Source organism: Orbicella faveolata, unplaced genomic scaffold (assembly GCF_042242905.1).
Source record: "Orbicella faveolata isolate gen_17 unplaced genomic scaffold, um_ofav_v1 contig_46, whole genome shotgun sequence".
Taxonomy (NCBI): domain Eukaryota; kingdom Metazoa; phylum Cnidaria; class Anthozoa; order Scleractinia; family Merulinidae; genus Orbicella; species Orbicella faveolata.
This window is the reverse complement of record NW_028301576.1, coordinates 8,399,763-8,417,500: the sequence shown is the minus strand read 5'-3', so window position 1 is coordinate 8,417,500 and position 17,738 is coordinate 8,399,763. Positions and strand designations below refer to the sequence as shown.

The window sequence follows — 17,738 nt, the reverse complement described above, 5'->3', positions numbered from 1 at the left end:
ACGTGTAGACGGCGAATCCGGATATTTTCGAACCGCAACTTTTTCTTTCCAGATACGGCTTCCGTCCACACGCATCCGGCGAATTCGACAGCGAATCCGGATATTTTTTAATCCGCTCTCCAGAGTGGAAAACAATAAATCCGCAACGAATCCAATAACGTGTAGACGGCGAATCCGGATATTTTCGAACCGCAACTTTTTCTTTCCAGATACGGCTTCCGTCCACACGCATCCGGCGAATTCGACAGCGAATCCGGATATTTTTTTAATCCGCTCTCCAGAGTGGAAAACAATAAATCCGCAACGAATCCGATAACGTGTAGACGGCGAATCCGGATATTTTCGAACCGCAACTTTTTCTTTCCAGATACGGCTTCCGTCCACACGCATCCGGCGAATTCGACAGCGAATCCGGATATTTTTTAATCCGCTCTCCAGAGTGGAAAACAATAAATCCGCAACGAATCCAATAACGTGTAGACGGCGAATCCGGATATTTTCGAACCGCAACTTTTTCTTTCCAGATACGGCTTCCGTCCACACGCATCCGGCGAATTCGACAGCGAATCCGGATATTTTTTTAATCCGCTCTCCAGAGTGGAAAACAATAAATCCGCAACGAATCCGATAACGTGTAGACGGCGAATCCGGATATTTTCGAACCGCAACTTTTTCTTTCCAGATACGGCTTCCGTCCACACGCATCCGGCGAATTCGACAGCGAATCCGGATATTTTTTAATCCGCTCTCCAGAGTGGAAAACAATAAATCCGCAACGAATCCAATAACGTGTAGACGGCGAATCCGGATATTTTCGAACCGCAACTTTTTCTTTCCAGATACGGCTTCCGTCCACACGCATCCGGCGAATTCGACAGCGAATCCGGATATTTTTTAATCCGCTCTCCAGAGTGGAAAACAATAAATCCGCAACGAATCCAATAACGTGTAGACGGCGAATCCGGATATTTTCGAACCGCAACTTTTTCTTTCCAGATACGGCTTCCGTCCACACGCATCCGGCGAATTCGACAGCGAATCCGGATATTTTTTTAATCCGCTCTCCAGAGTGGAAAACAATAAATCCGCAACGAATCCGATAACGTGTAGACGGCGAATCCGGATATTTTCGAACCGCAACTTTTTCTTTCCAGATACGGCTTCCGTCCACACGCATCCGGCGAATTCGACAGCGAATCCGGATATTTTTTAATCCGCTCTCCAGAGTGGAAAACAATAAATCCGCAACGAATCCAATAACGTGTAGACGGCGAATCCGGATATTTTCGAACCGCAACTTTTTCTTTCCAGATACGGCTTCCGTCCACACGCATCCGGCGAATTCGACAGCGAATCCGGATATTTTTTTAATCCGCTCTCCAGAGTGGAAAACAATAAATCCGCAACGAATCCAATAACGTGTAGACGGCGAATCCGGATATTTTCGAACCGCAACTTTTTCTTTCCAGATACGGCTTCCGTCCACACGCATCCGGCGAATTCGACAGCGAATCCGGATATTTTTTAATCCGCTCTCCAGAGTGGAAAACAATAAATCCGCAACGAATCCAATAACGTGTAGACGGCGAATCCGGATATTTTCGAACCGCAACTTTTTCTTTCCAGATACGGCTTCCGTCCACACGCATCAAGCGAATTCGACAGCGAATCCGGATATTTTTTACTCCGCTCTCCAGAGTGGAAAACAATAAATCCGCAACGAATCTAATAACGTGTAGACGGCGAATCCGGATATTTTCGAACCGCAACTTTTTCTTTCCAGATACGGCTTCCGTCCACACGCATCCGGCGAATTCGACAGCGAATCCGGATATTTTTTAATCCGCTCTCCAGAGTGGAAAAAAATAAATCCGCAACGAATCCAATAACGTGTAGACGGCGAATCCGGATATTTTCGAACCGCAACTTTTTCTTTCCAGATACGGCTTCCGTCCACACGCATCTAGCGAATTCGACAGCGAATCCGGATAGTTTTTACTCCGCTCTCCAGAGTGGAAAACAATAAATCCGCAACGAATCCAATAACGTGTAGACGGCGAATCCGGATATTTTCGAACCGCAACTTTTTCTTTCCAGATACGGCTTCCGTCCACACGCATCCGGCGAATTCGACAGCGAATCCGGATATTTTTTAATCCGCTCTCCAGAGTGGAAAACAATAAATCCGCAACGAATCCAATAACGTGTAGACGGCGAATCCGGATATTTTCGAACCGCAACTTTTTCTTTCCAGATACGGCTTCCGTCCACACGCATCCGGCGAATTCGACAGCGAATCCGGATATTTTTTTAATCCGCTCTCCAGAGTGGAAAACAATAAATCCGCAACGAATCCGATAACGTGTAGACGGCGAATCCGGATATTTTCGAACCGCAACTTTTTCTTTCCAGATACGGCTTCCGTCCACACGCATCCGGCGAATTCGACAGCGAATCCGGATATTTTTTAATCCGCTCTCCAGAGTGGAAAACAATAAATCCGCAACGAATCCAATAACGTGTAGACGGCGAATCCGGATATTTTCGAACCGCAACTTTTTCTTTCCAGATACGGCTTCCGTCCACACGCATCCGGCGAATTCGACAGCGAATCCGGATATTTTTTAATCCGCTCTCCAGAGTGGAAAACAATAAATCCGCAACGAATCCAATAACGTGTAGACGGCGAATCCGGATATTTTCGAACCGCAACTTTTTCTTTCCAGATACGGCTTCCGTCCACACGCATCCGGCGAATTCGACAGCGAATCCGGATATTTTTTTAATCCGCTCTCCAGAGTGGAAAACAATAAATCCGCAACGAATCCGATAACGTGTAGACGGCGAATCCGGATATTTTCGAACCGCAACTTTTTCTTTCCAGATACGGCTTCCGTCCACACGCATCCGGCGAATTCGACAGCGAATCCGGATATTTTTTAATCCGCTCTCCAGAGTGGAAAACAATAAATCCGCAACGAATCCAATAACGTGTAGACGGCGAATCCGGATATTTTCGAACCGCAACTTTTTCTTTCCAGATACGGCTTCCGTCCACACGCATCCGGCGAATTCGACAGCGAATCCGGATATTTTTTTAATCCGCTCTCCAGAGTGGAAAACAATAAATCCGCAACGAATCCAATAACGTGTAGACGGCGAATCCGGATATTTTCGAACCGCAACTTTTTCTTTCCAGATACGGCTTCCGTCCACACGCATCCGGCGAATTCGACAGCGAATCCGGATATTTTTTAATCCGCTCTCCAGAGTGGAAAACAATAAATCCGCAACGAATCCAATAACGTGTAGACGGCGAATCCGGATATTTTCGAACCGCAACTTTTTCTTTCCAGATACGGCTTCCGTCCACACGCATCAAGCGAATTCGACAGCGAATCCGGATATTTTTTACTCCGCTCTCCAGAGTGGAAAACAATAAATCCGCAACGAATCTAATAACGTGTAGACGGCGAATCCGGATATTTTCGAACCGCAACTTTTTCTTTCCAGATACGGCTTCCGTCCACACGCATCCGGCGAATTCGACAGCGAATCCGGATATTTTTTAATCCGCTCTCCAGAGTGGAAAACAATAAATCCGCAACGAATCCAATAACGTGTAGACGGCGAATCCGGATATTTTCGAACCGCAACTTTTTCTTTCCAGATACGGCTTCCGTCCACACGCATCTAGCGAATTCGACAGCGAATCCGGATAGTTTTTACTCCGCTCTCCAGAGTGGAAAAAAAATAAATCCGCAACGAATCCGATAACGTGTAGACGGCGAATCCGGATATTTTCGAACCGCAACTTTTTCTTTCCAGATACGGCTTCCGTCCACACGCATCTAGCGAATTCGACAGCGAATCCGGATAGTTTTTAATCCGCTCTCCAGAGTGGAAAAAAATAAATCCGCAACGAATCCGATAACGTGTAGACGGTGAATCCGGATAATTTCGAATCCGATGACTTAGCAAAATTGTGTCCAGTCTCTTACCGAACAATAAACCAATATGGCGGCACAACGTGTAGGCCTACTTTCTCCAGAGAGAATCCGGATACCATCGGATGCGTGTGGACAGGTGAATTCGATTTGAATACTCTACGTGTGGAAGGGGAAATTTTTGAATCCGGGAAGTAAAAGTTACGGATTCAAAAATATCCGGACACGTGTGTACGGGACCTTAGGGCTAAGAGCGTCTGGTTCGAATTTCTGGAAATTTCCATTGACGAATGGAACAGCAGTTTCTGGAATTTAGGAACACAAGAACAACCTCGCAATATTATCTGATTCGGTGCGTTTTTTCCTTCCTTTTCAATGGCCGAGAGCCCACCACGTGACCTGCAAATAACTGTCTGCAAATATATTCTACTCATTGGTAATTCAAACACGTTCTCGAGTGAAAAATGGCAGATCGCTTCCCTGAGCTGTCAGATAGTGATTAAAATGTGAAAACAAACTTGGTGATCGAATGATAAAACAATTATTGAACTCGGTTATTGCAAAATATTGTTATCTGTCAGTGTTTCGCAGATCAATTATTTGCCGAAGCCGAAGGCTGAGGCAAATAATTGATCTGCTCTCCACTGACGAAGGACGATATTTTGGATCCGTATTTTCTCGACCAATGCCGGTTTCCGAATAGACGTCGGCTTTAAATAATCTTCAAGTCCACCAGGTAAAGTTTTAGCTAAACATCCCAGCCATTTTTTGTCCCGTCGTCTCACTGTTCGAAATCTACCGTTTGTTTTAGCTTCACGTTATGAAATTAAGCGATTCAAAGAAAAAAGCGTGGTAAAAATGTCAAACATGAGAAAATTTAACACCAATTATGCAGTCAGTATATATAATGGATAGGCTATATTTGATAAAAAATATTGAATTTTCCCGTTGTGTAGCTATTGTAATTCATTAGAAACTTTGTCTCACATGTTAGTCAAGAGTAAAACTGATCAAGATTTCTGGGTCAAAGCTATTAGCTGTTGGAATCTTCAAAGTGATAACTCCTACACATTAGATGTATTAGGTATATTGTAAGGTTATTACCCCGAAGAGAAGAAAACCCGTCTTTTTAATTATTATACTTTGTCAGGTAAAAGATACATTTTTGCTCGAGAAAAAAAAAAACTTTAAGTCTATCTCAGATTTTAGACTTTGTTAAAAATAAGATCAATGTACAAAGAGTTATTTATCAATCCAGAGGTCAAATGAACAAGTTCTATTCTTCATGGAAACCGTTCCTTTGTTTAGTATTATCAACTGTAAGTAGGATGATAGTAATTTGGTACAAGTCCATCTTTTTTCTAAACTGTAATAAAACGAAAAAAAAAAAAAACTAACAACAACAACAACAAAAACATCGGCCGTTTTTATGCTAAAGACGCATTATCCGTCTGGACGAACTTGGGCAAACATTTGTAGTTCGTCTGGTTATACGTCTCAAGTATAAAGACATATTATGCGTCTAGACGAACTATCTCTCGTAGTGCGTCGTTCAAGACGCATTTCGAAGACGCATACTAAAGACTCATAACCAGACGAACTACAAATGTTTGCCCAAGTTCGTCCATACGGATAATGCGTCTTTAGTATAAAAACGGCGAGGACGCGTTATCCTTCTGGACGGATAATGCGTCCTCAGCTCTAGTATAAAAACGGCCAATATAATTGTGCAGTTCCGATCAATTATTGACAAACGGCTTATAATCACCAGTTCCGAGTCCAGGGTCTACCCCATTAGACTGTCCCAATATAAAAAAATGACATACAATTCGAGAATTTTTAAGGTAGTGTATATTTCAATCATGTATATGAGCTTAGTCATTTCAACGTTTTTTTTTTTTTTAATGTCTATCGAGAGTTACCGAACACAGGCTAACAGGGCGCTATTGATTATTATCGAAAATGGACTTATTGGATTGAGGAACGAAGGTCGCAGACCGAGCCATAAAAATGCGCGCCGTAATCCCATCATAAATGGCCGATTTAAAACAAACTGGAAATGAAATTTTATAGTCAGCTGTCAAGCTTGTGAGTTTAAGAACGCACGTACTTTCCTGGAAACGCAGTTCTCGGAATCGAGAACTAATACTTGAATGAATTCTTTGAAAAACTGGAAAGCTTCATAGTTTTTCCGAGAAAGAAAGGAACATAATATTGCCTTGTCGGGGTACCTTTAGGAGGAGTTGATCACCAAGTAGAGAGCCTTCATTTCATTTCAACCTCCCCTCCCAGAACATATGGACTGCCACCTGCACTGTTTTTAAAAGTTGTTACAGACACTTCATCATGGAGGGTGGCTGGTTGTTATTTGTGTGTCTACTTCTTCCTTTCGCTCTAACAGGTGAGATCATCTCTGTTTTTCAGAACTTCTGTAATTGTATTCTTCTGTTATTCCGTAGTTAGTGCACATCCCACGGTGTCTAGAACTTTAAACTGAAGCTAGTGTCGTTTGTCTAAATCGGAGCCTAAAGCGACTTCGGCAGTATTCAGTCTGGATTCAGCATACTCAGTTATACTTAAGACGAAATCCGATAGAAAATCGAGCAATTTCAGGTTTCACAGGACAAAAATCGGGTACCAGAATAATTTTACAGTCATTTTTACATTTTCTTAAAGGGAAATACATAAATAATTGCCTGGAATAACACCGAAGATAATTTTCCATGAGAACGAGAGAAAATGAATTTCAAAGTTCACAGAACTTGTGCAAACGCAGGCAAAATTCCGTCACCAGTTTTATTTCACCAGTACTTTCAAGTGTTTCATACGAAGTTCAACATTCGTTTTCGAAGTTTGGTGTTGCTAGAAATGATTTTTTTTGAGAGGATATTTAAAACAGTCGTACAGATGTCTGCAATACGATGTAAATAATCTTGGTACTAGGTTTTTGTCCACTCATTACTCAAGCAGTATAAATTGTTAACTCAGTTACTTACTTGATGATAGAATTTTGAACTACTTTATCCTCGACTGGCGATCAAAACTACGAAAGTTACCACCCTAAAATACGGAAAACGATTTTTGAAAATGCAGACACCACTTCCATACTAGGTCATACTATGTTGTTGACTTTTATTTTATTTCGCAGGATCTCGGTAACAGCTTGATATCTTCGCCATTGACGTTGAAATATCCGTGTGAAGACTTTTTTAAGCGAGAGTAAGAAATGAAATTTCTCGATCGGCTGCTATTTTATAGTTCACTTTCGCCTTAGAACGAGCCGAGCAAGACGGACTCAATTTTTCCTTCAAGAGGCAACATAAAAATTTATCGTTACGTGCATATTATATTGGATCTTTTCGCTTGAATTATTTACAATCTTTCGGTTTAATGTTGCGAAGCAGCAAAAAACTTAGCAAAAACATTCCAAAGGAATGTGTGTTTTAATTTCATTTTCAATTGTTTCATTTTCAATTGGCTCTTCGGCTCTCTATTATATTATGCCTTAGAAACTGAGAACATATTAAAAATTAAAAAACGCTGAATTTTACTACATCACATAGATAGCAAAGATTATCTTACTCAGAATTTGTAATTCGCCGAGATAAGTCTGACCTGCAGTTTACCTCAATGTAGATTAATATAGCTTTTCACAGACAGAGCTGTTAATACACCGGCAAATTGTACAGTTGAACGTTGTATTTGTACGTATTTTTGGCAATTATCTCTCGTTATCTTTTTAAGTGTCATGTAAGCTCAGTTTTGATGACTTTTAAGAGTTGTAGGAACAAGAAATTGCAAGTGGAGTCGAAGTGAATAAGGAAGAATAAGGATGTAATGTAGATAAGACATTAGAATTTCCAGTTCATAATTTCTCAATAAACAGGAAACAACGGGGTACTGGCTCATGCAGCTGTTCATGCTAAATATATTAAATAAAGTTGATTTATATTGACAGCTGCCAGTCAAGAAGACGACAGTGATAAGAGCGCCTCTCTTATGTCTTTCCTGAAACATTTCAACCAAAATAGACATCACGTGACTAATCCCGAAGGTAAACAGAAAGCTCGAGATTTTATCAAGAAAACATTTCAGGATCTGGGCCTCATTACGTGGCGTGAAGAGTTTAAACCAGATCATCCACAGGTGACAATTTATGTAATATAATGTTAATTAAATTAATCCATCCATTCCTCGGACCTCAATCGTTCGATCGGTCGGTCAGTCAGTCAAATGATCCAGCCAGCCACTCTAGTCATTCATTCATTCATTCATTCATTCATTCAGTCAGTCAGTCAGTCAGTCAGTCAGTCAGTCAGTCAGTCAGTCAGTCAGTCAGTCAGTCAGTCGGTCGGTCGGTCGGTCGGTCAGTCAGTCGGTCAGTCAGTCAGTCAGTCAGTCAGGCAGTCAGTCAGTCAGTCAGTCAGTCAGCCGGTCGGTCAGTCAGTCAGTCAGTCAGTCAGTCCTTCAGTCAGTTAGTCGGTCAGTCAGTCAGTCAGCCAATTGGTCTGATTATATTAGGCTGGTTTTTGACTGTTTTTTTAGTTGGGCTGCATTAAGGGTTAGGTTCAGCAGACCAATGCAAGTACATGTAGCCATGTGGCGACCGAAGCGAACTGCCCAGTGAAGAATTCGACATTTATTATGGACCGATTTCATGGAGTCATGCCAATGTTTTTAAACTTTATTTTTCAGTATGCAACCGGAGTTAACTTGGTCGGGAAGCTCCCAGGCACCCTTGCGGGCTCAAGTAACGACAGGCTGTTTCTGATTGGCGCTCATTACGACACGGTACGGACCACTTCACACGGCGCTGACGACAATGGATCAGGCGTGGCCGCTATGCTTCAGGTTGCTAAGCAAATTACAAAAGGTGTGCAATGTGTAGTTTTGTTTATTTTCTTGTTTTCCCCTCTCTGACAAATTATAATAGATGCCAAGATCTAGTCATCTCAGAATCTACGGATTACAAATTCTTCCAAAGAACAAATCCAGATAGCGATTTCAAATCCAGTGCCCTACACCTCCACGCCGCTTCCGCCTCGCTATACTGCTATACTGCTTCACTGCTTTCGACTAGCAGTATAGCAGTCGAAACTTCGCGATCAACATCTCAAAGTGACTCCATCGGGAGGCAAACGAATAAAATTCATCTGCCCTATCTTACACCACGATGAATACTGAGACACATCTTATAATGACAACAAGTTTTTTCTTTTTTTGCATTTTTCTGTTGCAGATTTCTCTCAATGCCCCCGTAGTTTCAGCGTTTTGTTTGTAGCATTTGACTTCGAGGAATGGGAAGATTGTTCTAACACGACACTCAATCCGCGTTGTGCTTGCGGCCAGATCGACTGCGGTAGCAGAGCTTTTGTCGCAAACTTCTCTCGTTATTATAATGGATCTTTACACTCAAACGGGAAGCTTCAGGGAGCTATCATAATGGATACGGTGATGAACTACAACAACACTCCTAACACGCAGGTTCTCCCAGTTTCAATAGACAAGTTTTTCCCGGAGATTTACCATCAGATCAAAGAAGATAAGTTTCGAGGCAATTTTCTCGCTGTGGCTGGGCGACAAGTGGATGACGCAGCGCTGATGGATTCGTTTTGGTATCATTATAATCAAGTTAAGTCTGGTAAGAATCTAGGCAAGAGGCAAAAGGCCTGTCTTTGTGCGAAAGTCCATGAATTATCTTTTAGCTGTACTATTTAGACTTTTCGCGCGCTATTACTGACCAGCCAATCGGAGACCATGCATCGCAGGAATCTTCGTAGCTGCTTACGTAATTTCTTGGCTCGACACTGAGTCGTGTTTTGAGCATGCGCCGAGAGAGAACATGAGCACGCACAGTAGAGTTTGGGTTAGAAGGCTTTTTAATCTATCTGGTCAGAATGATAAATACAAAAAAAAATCGTAATAGTGTTTATATATCTTTCCGAATTCAATTCAACGTAACAGAAGTGAGTAAGTTTCTTCCGCTGGACGATCTTGTGAACAGTGAAGGTTAGTGATGTACAGCAACGCAAATGATCCCCGACCGCAAATGATCCCCAGACCGGAAATGATCCCCAAATTGGTCCGCAAATGATCCCCGATGTGGACCGCAAATGATCCCGCCGGAAAACGAGGAATGGCATGGATTTTGCTTCAATGTTTTTATTTACTCATTTTATTTTCAGCATCCAAACAATAAATGTAAAGAAAAGACACTGACAACGTAAACTACAATTTAAATATAATTCTCATGATAAATAATTCCATCTCATTTTCTCTTGACAATTCTTCTGAAAAATCACGGATAAAAAAGGTCTTAAACAGCAATACCATTTCTCACTTGGCTCGATCTACAACAGTAATAGCTTAATGCTACCATGACGAAGAAATAGACAACTTGTATTTATTTGTGTTAATACCACCAATAAGAGTGATCGTGAGTATTCATGACCTTTAAGTCTTACGAATGATATTCTGTGAACTAGAAAGTCCGCATCTCAAGACACTCCAAGCCAGTTTGGCTTTCACATCTACAATTTACAGCCTGAAATTCCATACTGATGATGTAACCGTGTACTGAATCTGGACAGGAGCGCCGATTGGTCAACTTGCATAGTATGTTGAGCGATCTAACTCTTACCTTCATTACCCGTGGGAAGCATATGCGGAAAACCGAGAAACCGGATGTCATTACGAACTAAAAGTTGAATGGCAGCCGTAAGCCGTTTTCGTGTAAGACTTCCAGACCATCAAAGTCTTGCTTCACGAGCAACCTTAACCTGATAGATAGGTTGCCACTGCAACCCGATATTCACTAAAATTTCTTGCTACTGATTTTCAAAATCGATAACAAGGGTACCCTAAGTATCAGAGGTTTTTTTTTTATTTCGCGTGATTAACCAAAACCGGAAACGACACTTGATAAGTCTCTAGTACACACGGTATGACCAACCGTGCAGGCGAGAAAATTAGACACGATTTAGAAAATTGAGATGCAGAATATCGAGTGAGTGATCTGACTTTTCTGTTCACAATTTTCGCTTCGGTTAAATTGTTATGAAATGTTATGGTTCATGTATATAGACAAAGCCGATTACAAGGCATTTCGCGGAGCTTTTACGGTAATCTATCCGAAGAACTATTTATCCTCAGAATTATATCTTTATAAAATATGGTCAGTTATGACTTGTTTCTGTTTAGGTTAAAAATTGAAACCTTGACCCGAAGAACAAACTCCATGCCATTCCTCGTTTTCCGACGGGATCATTTGCGGTCCACATCGGGGATCATTTGCAGTTCTGGATCATTTGCGGTCCAATTTGGGGATCATTTGCGGTCTGGGGATCATTTGCCGTCGGGGATCATTTGCGGTGCTGTACAGTGAAAATAATTTTTCAGCCTAGTAAATACCAGCGATTTTCAGTTAAGTGTTAAAAAGCTTAAAGCAGGGCAGAAATATGGTACATAATGAACCAACAAGACTAATTTCAAGCAAACCACGTGACCGGCACTAAACGCGGTAAAACGCCTAAGACCAAACTCTAATTGGTCTTGCATCACATTGATTGATCAAGTCGATGGCACGAAATTTGCAACTAATTATATTTTTCTCTCGCGTTATTAACCCTAATCGTAGCCCTCAAAAACACAACTACGATGTATGCAGTTAACCTCCCATTCCACGGACAACCTTCTGAACTAAAACCCGTTATGGAGAATGCGATGGGCGACTTTTTTCGAAGTGATCACTTGGCTTTCTGGAATACCGTCCCCTCGCTCAGCGCCATCTTTCTCAGTGATACAGCAGACCACCGAAGCTACATGGTTTCATGTTACCATGCTAACTGTGACAGTATTGCTCGTCTGACTCCTGAAATGCTTCAGTTCCTTCAGAAGACCAGTGACACCATTTTGGCCACGACTAATGACGTAACCAAGCTGTCTTGTCCGGAAAAAAGCGGTGGCGCAGTAGTGAGTCAGACAGGTAAGAAGACTCGGCTCAGGCTGGTTTCCAAGGCCCTGGAAAATAACGAGTTTGATATGTAAAGAGAACCTAGACTACAAGTAGTTCCTATTTCGCTCAGTCCGTCGAGTGCGATCGTAAATAAACCGCGAGGAAAACATGGCCGCGCGAAATCCAGGGGTTGAGAAACGCGATCCTTGTCCCCAGGATTTCGCGCGGTCATTTTTTTTCTCGCGGTTTCCTTTCGCGTCATGCGCATGCAGGACGGACTAAGCGAAAGAGAGACTACTCGTAGTCTAAGAGACATTGTATAGTTGTGTCACTAAGAACTGGTTTACTTTCTTTCCCAGATAATTGTATGAATTATTGGAAGGTAGCTCTGATTGGAATTGGAACCCTTTTGTTTGGCGTGTTACTGGCAGGGGCAGCTTTTGTGTTTTATCTTCGGCGAGTAACTCAAGACGACTCCCTGGTCACACGAGATCATTTGCAGTCAAGCTTCAATGCAGATAACGCGGGAAAAGTTATCTAGTTCTTATTTTTTGCCATCTGTTCTCTTGAACACACTTTAACATTTGTGCTAAGGCCGCCTTTGAATATTTCAATTTTGAGGGTTTTTTTTCACTTTTGTGTCCGAAATTTTTCAATCATGATTCTTTTTAACGATGACAATAGTTAACATATTTCAGAGCTCAGCGAACTGTGCAGTTTTATAATTTACATTATGCCGCATCAGATAAAAGGGTAAAGTACATGCTTGCCAGATTTTTCGCCGCGTGTCAATCTCTTTGTACCGTCTGAACGGTTCAATTACCACACGCTGCTCAAATCGACTTCCTGTGATTTGGATCAAAGTAGAGCATGTCAGGGGCGTGTTACAAGAAGCACGAGGGTCTGACAATCAAATAAACTCGAATAACGAAGGCGATAAAAATCCTGCAAGCAAACCATAGTTGTTTTGTTTTAAATTTGATTAACCAAAAAAATTTCATCTGTTCTCTGACCACCAGTCATTCTAACCTCATACTCTGTTCGCCGCTATATGTTACATTGCGAAATAGCATAGTTATACAGGTTTGTGTGGAACAGAGATATTCACATTTACTAACCTGAGTATCAGACCTTTCTTAGCAAGAGGGTAGGGTAATATCAGGCCTTGCCGGGTATTTCCTCCTCCTACCCCGCGAGTAAGAAAAGCCTGATACTCGGGCTACACATGTATTAACTCGGAAGAAGGGAAACAGTACTATGAACACAGTACAAACTTTGCTATCAGTTTCGCTGCCTCCTAGATCATGTATATCAGAGACGAAGGTCAAGTGGTGATCCAGTGGTTAGGTAGCTGTAGAGACTAGAGACCTACCAAGAAAAGCTTACGGCATCCATGCCGGCCACGGCACGTTTTAGCCTAATTCCTCCCCTGCAGTAGCTTGTTGAAAATTCTTTTTGCATTTGCTTGCCTTTTTGATTGAACAAAGTGCCAATCGTAGTTTAGCATGCATATCATGGCGTTTTCCCTGCCATTGCCAACGATGCTTTTGCGTCGAGATCTGAGTCTTGCTATTTGTAGCTTTTTAGTCAAGATTTTCTCTGATTAGTCCCTCGAACCTACCATGTAAAATGAACAAAATATACACATGCAGCACTATAAACCTGCACTATATCATTGCCATATTATAGGACTAGTGAATACCGATAGGAAGATATTGGCTTGCGTCAATTTAAGTGTATGCTGTACATCCGCCAGTAATATCTGTATAAGTAATAATTCATTAAAAATGTCTCAATCTGTTTATTCATTGACGGTCAAGTTGTTGTTTTAGCATCGTTTTAGCAGCACCAAATATGGATCAGTTTTGTGCCACTGGTGCTAGCAGTGGTAGATTCTGCTATCAGTTCTGATATTGTATTGGCATTATCGGACAATCTAGTCCATAATTTTAGCGTGTGTTAGTAATTGTACATTTCCTTAAACATTTTCTGAGATGGCTTTGGAGTCCGATTCGTGATCGGCAGATGCGGTGACAAGAACCACAGACATAAGTGGAATCAGTGGGTGGAGCAAGGGCCCTGGCCTTCTGACGTTCTCTCCTGGTATCCACTGTGATGTGCAGAAGCTTTTCTCCCTCTCGTAGGGCTTCAGTGCAATTTGTTTTCCACGCACTCCTGTCACTGGCAAGAGTCTCCCACGAATCGATTGGAAGACCAATGGCCTGCATGTCCCTCTTCGCCACGTCCTTGAAACGGAGCTTCGGTCGTCCTACCGGCCTTTTTCGTTGTACTAGTTCTCCGTACAAGAGTTGCTTGGGAATGCGGGCCCTCATCCATTCGATGTACATGGCCAATCCACCGCAGACGTCTCTGGCGAAGAAGGGTGTATACGGAGGAGATGCCTGCTCTCTCTAAGACAGCACTGTTCGTAATGCGGTCCTGCCAGGAGATGGAGAGGATGCGCCGCAAGCAGCGCAGGTGGAACACATTCAGGCGTTTTTCTTGTGCTGCATACGTTGTCCAGGACTCTGTACCATAGAGGAGCGTGCTGATGATGCAGGCTCTGTAGACAGCCATTCTGGTGGGAGTAGTGAGCTTCTGATTTTCCCAGACGCGTTGTGAAAGCTTTGACATGTTGGTTGCAGCGTGCCCAATCCTCTTTCCTATTTCGGTGTCAAGGGAGGTGGTGCTAGTAGCAGTAGAACCAAGGTAGATGAAGCTGTCGACCGTTTCAAGTGCATAGTCCTTGATGAAGAGAGAGGAGGAACCCTCTGTATCCTGAGTCATGATTTTGGTTTTTTGGAGGCTGATGGTTAGGCCGAAGTCATCACAGGCGTTCGAAAAGCCATTGAGGAGGTTCTGGAGATCGTTGTCACTATGAGCAACCAGAGCTGCATCGTCGGCAAACAAAAAGTCTCTGAGGAGAACTTGGCTGACTTTGGTTTTCGATCTGAGTCGGGCAAGATTGAAAAGTTTGCCATCAGTGCGGGAACGGAGAAAAATGCCAGCATTTGTTGTTCTAAGAGCTTGCCAGCAACGCAAAGGAGAGAGATGCCCCGATAATTGTTGCAGTCACTGCGGTCACCCTTGTTCTTGAACAGGGTTGTGATGATAGAATCTCGCATCTCTTGGGGGACTGCTCCCTCCTCCCAGCATTTGCACAACAACTGATGGAGCACATTGTGAAGCTGGTCACCACCACATTTGAAGACCTCTGCAGGTATGCCATCTGATCCTGGTGCCTTACCGGATGAAATGTCTTTGATGGCACCTAGAAGCTCCTCTAGAGTAGGGGCATTATCTAGTTCAGGCATGTTTGGCAGTCTCTCGATCTGGTCGAGTGCAGTTGCGGAGACTAGGTTCTCATGGTCGCAGAGCTGAGAATAGTGTTCAACCCATCTTTCGAGTTGTTTGGCCTTGCCTTGAATTACTTCACCATTTGAGGATTTCAATGGGGCACATGTGGTTGGAGTTGGACCTATAACTTTCTTAATGCCTTCAAACATGGCTCGGATGTTGCCAGTGTCAGCGGCAACCTGGATGGTTGAGCAAAGATCCAGCCAAAATTTGTTGGCACACCTAGTGCACTCTTCCTTAGCGTGACTCCTAGCCAGCCTTAGGCAGCAAGGGTTTCAGGTGTTGGATTCTTGCGGTGCTCCAGCAGCAGATCTCTCTTGGCTTCTATCAGTGGCTGCAGAGTGATAATGTTTGCGTCAAACCAATCCTGGCTCCTGGTTTTTGTCTTGCCAAATGCTTGGATGGCAGCAGCGAGGGTGGTGTCTCTGATCTGGTCCCAGCATTCTTTTGCCTCTAGATCAGAACAGTCTCTCAGTTTGCTGTTAACCAGATCTTGGAATTTCGCAGCTTTCTCTGGGATGGAAGTGGCAGCTGCGTTAATACGAGCCTTAGTGTGGTTAATTTCAAGTCATAAACAGTGAAGCCAAGGAGAAGGCTCCGCAGAATGGACTAAATATTTGACAGTATACCCGCCCAATCGTTTGATCATGACAAAAAAAAAGTGCGGTTGTGTTCCGCTAGAGAATTTCTTTCAGTTACAATAAAAACCAAGGTTAAGTAGATGCGTTATTATTTCTTGTATTTGCTTGAGTTCAGTCACTGCTGAGATATGTGTATTAATACTATAACTTTTGGCGTAGTTCATAAATGATGAAAGGCTTCAGGGGAGTTGGGCTGGTCTCCACCCATACATACGCTACGGCCTTAGAAGGCACATTTTCGCGAACAGTTTCGGTCTGAAAATGGGGTGTGGCCTTTGTATCATTAATAGACCTATTTCGATATATTAAAATTCAGCCTGAAACAATATACCTCAGCCCGAGGCTCTGGGGAATAAAGCCCACAAACTCTGCATTTATTCCCCAGAGCCTCGTCCTGACGTCTATTGTTTTAGGCTAAATTTTAATATATCGAAATTGGTCTATTGTGGTTCGCACGGCAAGAAAGAACGAGAAGAAATGGGAAGAAGAATTCTTCCTGTGTTTTCTTCCTACTTTCTTTTCCTCCGAAGAGCCTGCTCGTAGGCCAGATAAAATAGCGGACAGTTTGGAGTTTCTTCGGAGTCCATGGATGACACGGAGCATCTATCCATGTGTTCTGTATTCGTGAACCAACCGTTTCCTCTACGTTTTTATTATTAGAAACGGATTTTCCGCCAGAAACACTGCCACCCTTGTTATCATACTAAACTTTTATGAACGATACGTTTTACGTGGTCAGCGGACATTTGGGAGCTTAAGAAAACCACGACGGCAACGGGAACGTCACCGAACAAAAGATTTACGATCCGAACAATGGCTGTGCACGTGCGTTATAAATCTTGGTACATTTCTTTGCCGTCCTCTGCAAAACAACAGGGTGAAATGGCCAAATTCTGCGTTGTCTGGAGAACGTGAACCACAACGGCTAATTTTTGAAATTTTCATTTGAGATTTGTCGCTGTGTTTCAGATTTACTTTCGTGATACCTTTGACAGTAATAAACAAAGTAAATGACTTTAGAGTATCGCGAGATTCGTAGGTAAAATAGAAATTCATTTTTTAATGGGCGTTGTCCTTGGCGTCGCCGTCGTGGTTTCTTAAGCTTCCCATTGCGTGATCACAACGCAATGTCGTGACTAATTTACTTTGGTGATAGCTTTGACAGTAATAAACAAAGTAAATGACTTTAGGGTATCGCGAGATTCGTAGGTAAAATAGAAATTCATTTTTTAATGGGCGTTGTCCTTGGCGTCGCCGTCGTGGTTTCTTAAGCTCCCCATTGCGTGATCACAACGCAATGTCGTGACTGTTTCGTGATTGGGCGTTTCCGGCAAAGTTAGCGCACGAAATTAAACCTCTCGGAGAGAGTGGGAGATAAGTTTCTAAAATTAGAAAAAAGAGAGAAATGTAAGAAAGTTTGACCCACAGGCTTAGTATAGAGATGAGGTTCCGGGTTAGAGATGTTTGACAACTGGAAATGAGGCACTCAAAAGACCGCTAGAAGCTACTGAGTGGTAGAGAGTAAGGAAAAGTCTGTATACGAGCCAAGTGGCCCATCAGGCCGGTTTCCCGGTTTCCGTAGTATGAAGCGACTAGGAGTATTTCTACTCCCCCCCCCCCCTGGATGGGATGCTTGTCCACCGCAGGGTTACCCCCCTGCATTAAATTCGCTGGGACCCATTTATATACCTGAGTGGAGAGAGGCACTGTGAGAGAAAGTGTCTTGCCCAAGAACACAACACAATGTCCCCGGCCAGGGTTTGAGCCCGAACCGCTCGATCCGGAGACCAGCGCACTAACCATGAACCCACCGCGCCTGGTAGAGAGTAGTAAAACCTT

General features: G+C 42.9%; 1 protein-coding gene across 1 annotated transcript; it reads left to right on the top strand.

Annotated features, from left to right (window-relative positions):
* Positions 1-5,818: 5,818 nt before the first annotated feature.
* LOC110050855 (uncharacterized) lies at positions 5,819-13,887 on the top strand. Its single transcript, XM_020756828.2, has 6 exons — positions 5,819-6,348; positions 7,906-8,093; positions 8,643-8,820; positions 9,187-9,588; positions 11,584-11,931; positions 12,261-13,887. The coding sequence occupies exons 1-6, from the start codon at positions 6,294-6,296 to the stop codon at positions 12,440-12,442; spliced, it is 1,353 nt and encodes a 450-aa protein (XP_020612487.2). The 5' UTR covers positions 5,819-6,293; the 3' UTR covers positions 12,443-13,887.
* Positions 13,888-17,738: the final 3,851 nt, after the last annotated feature.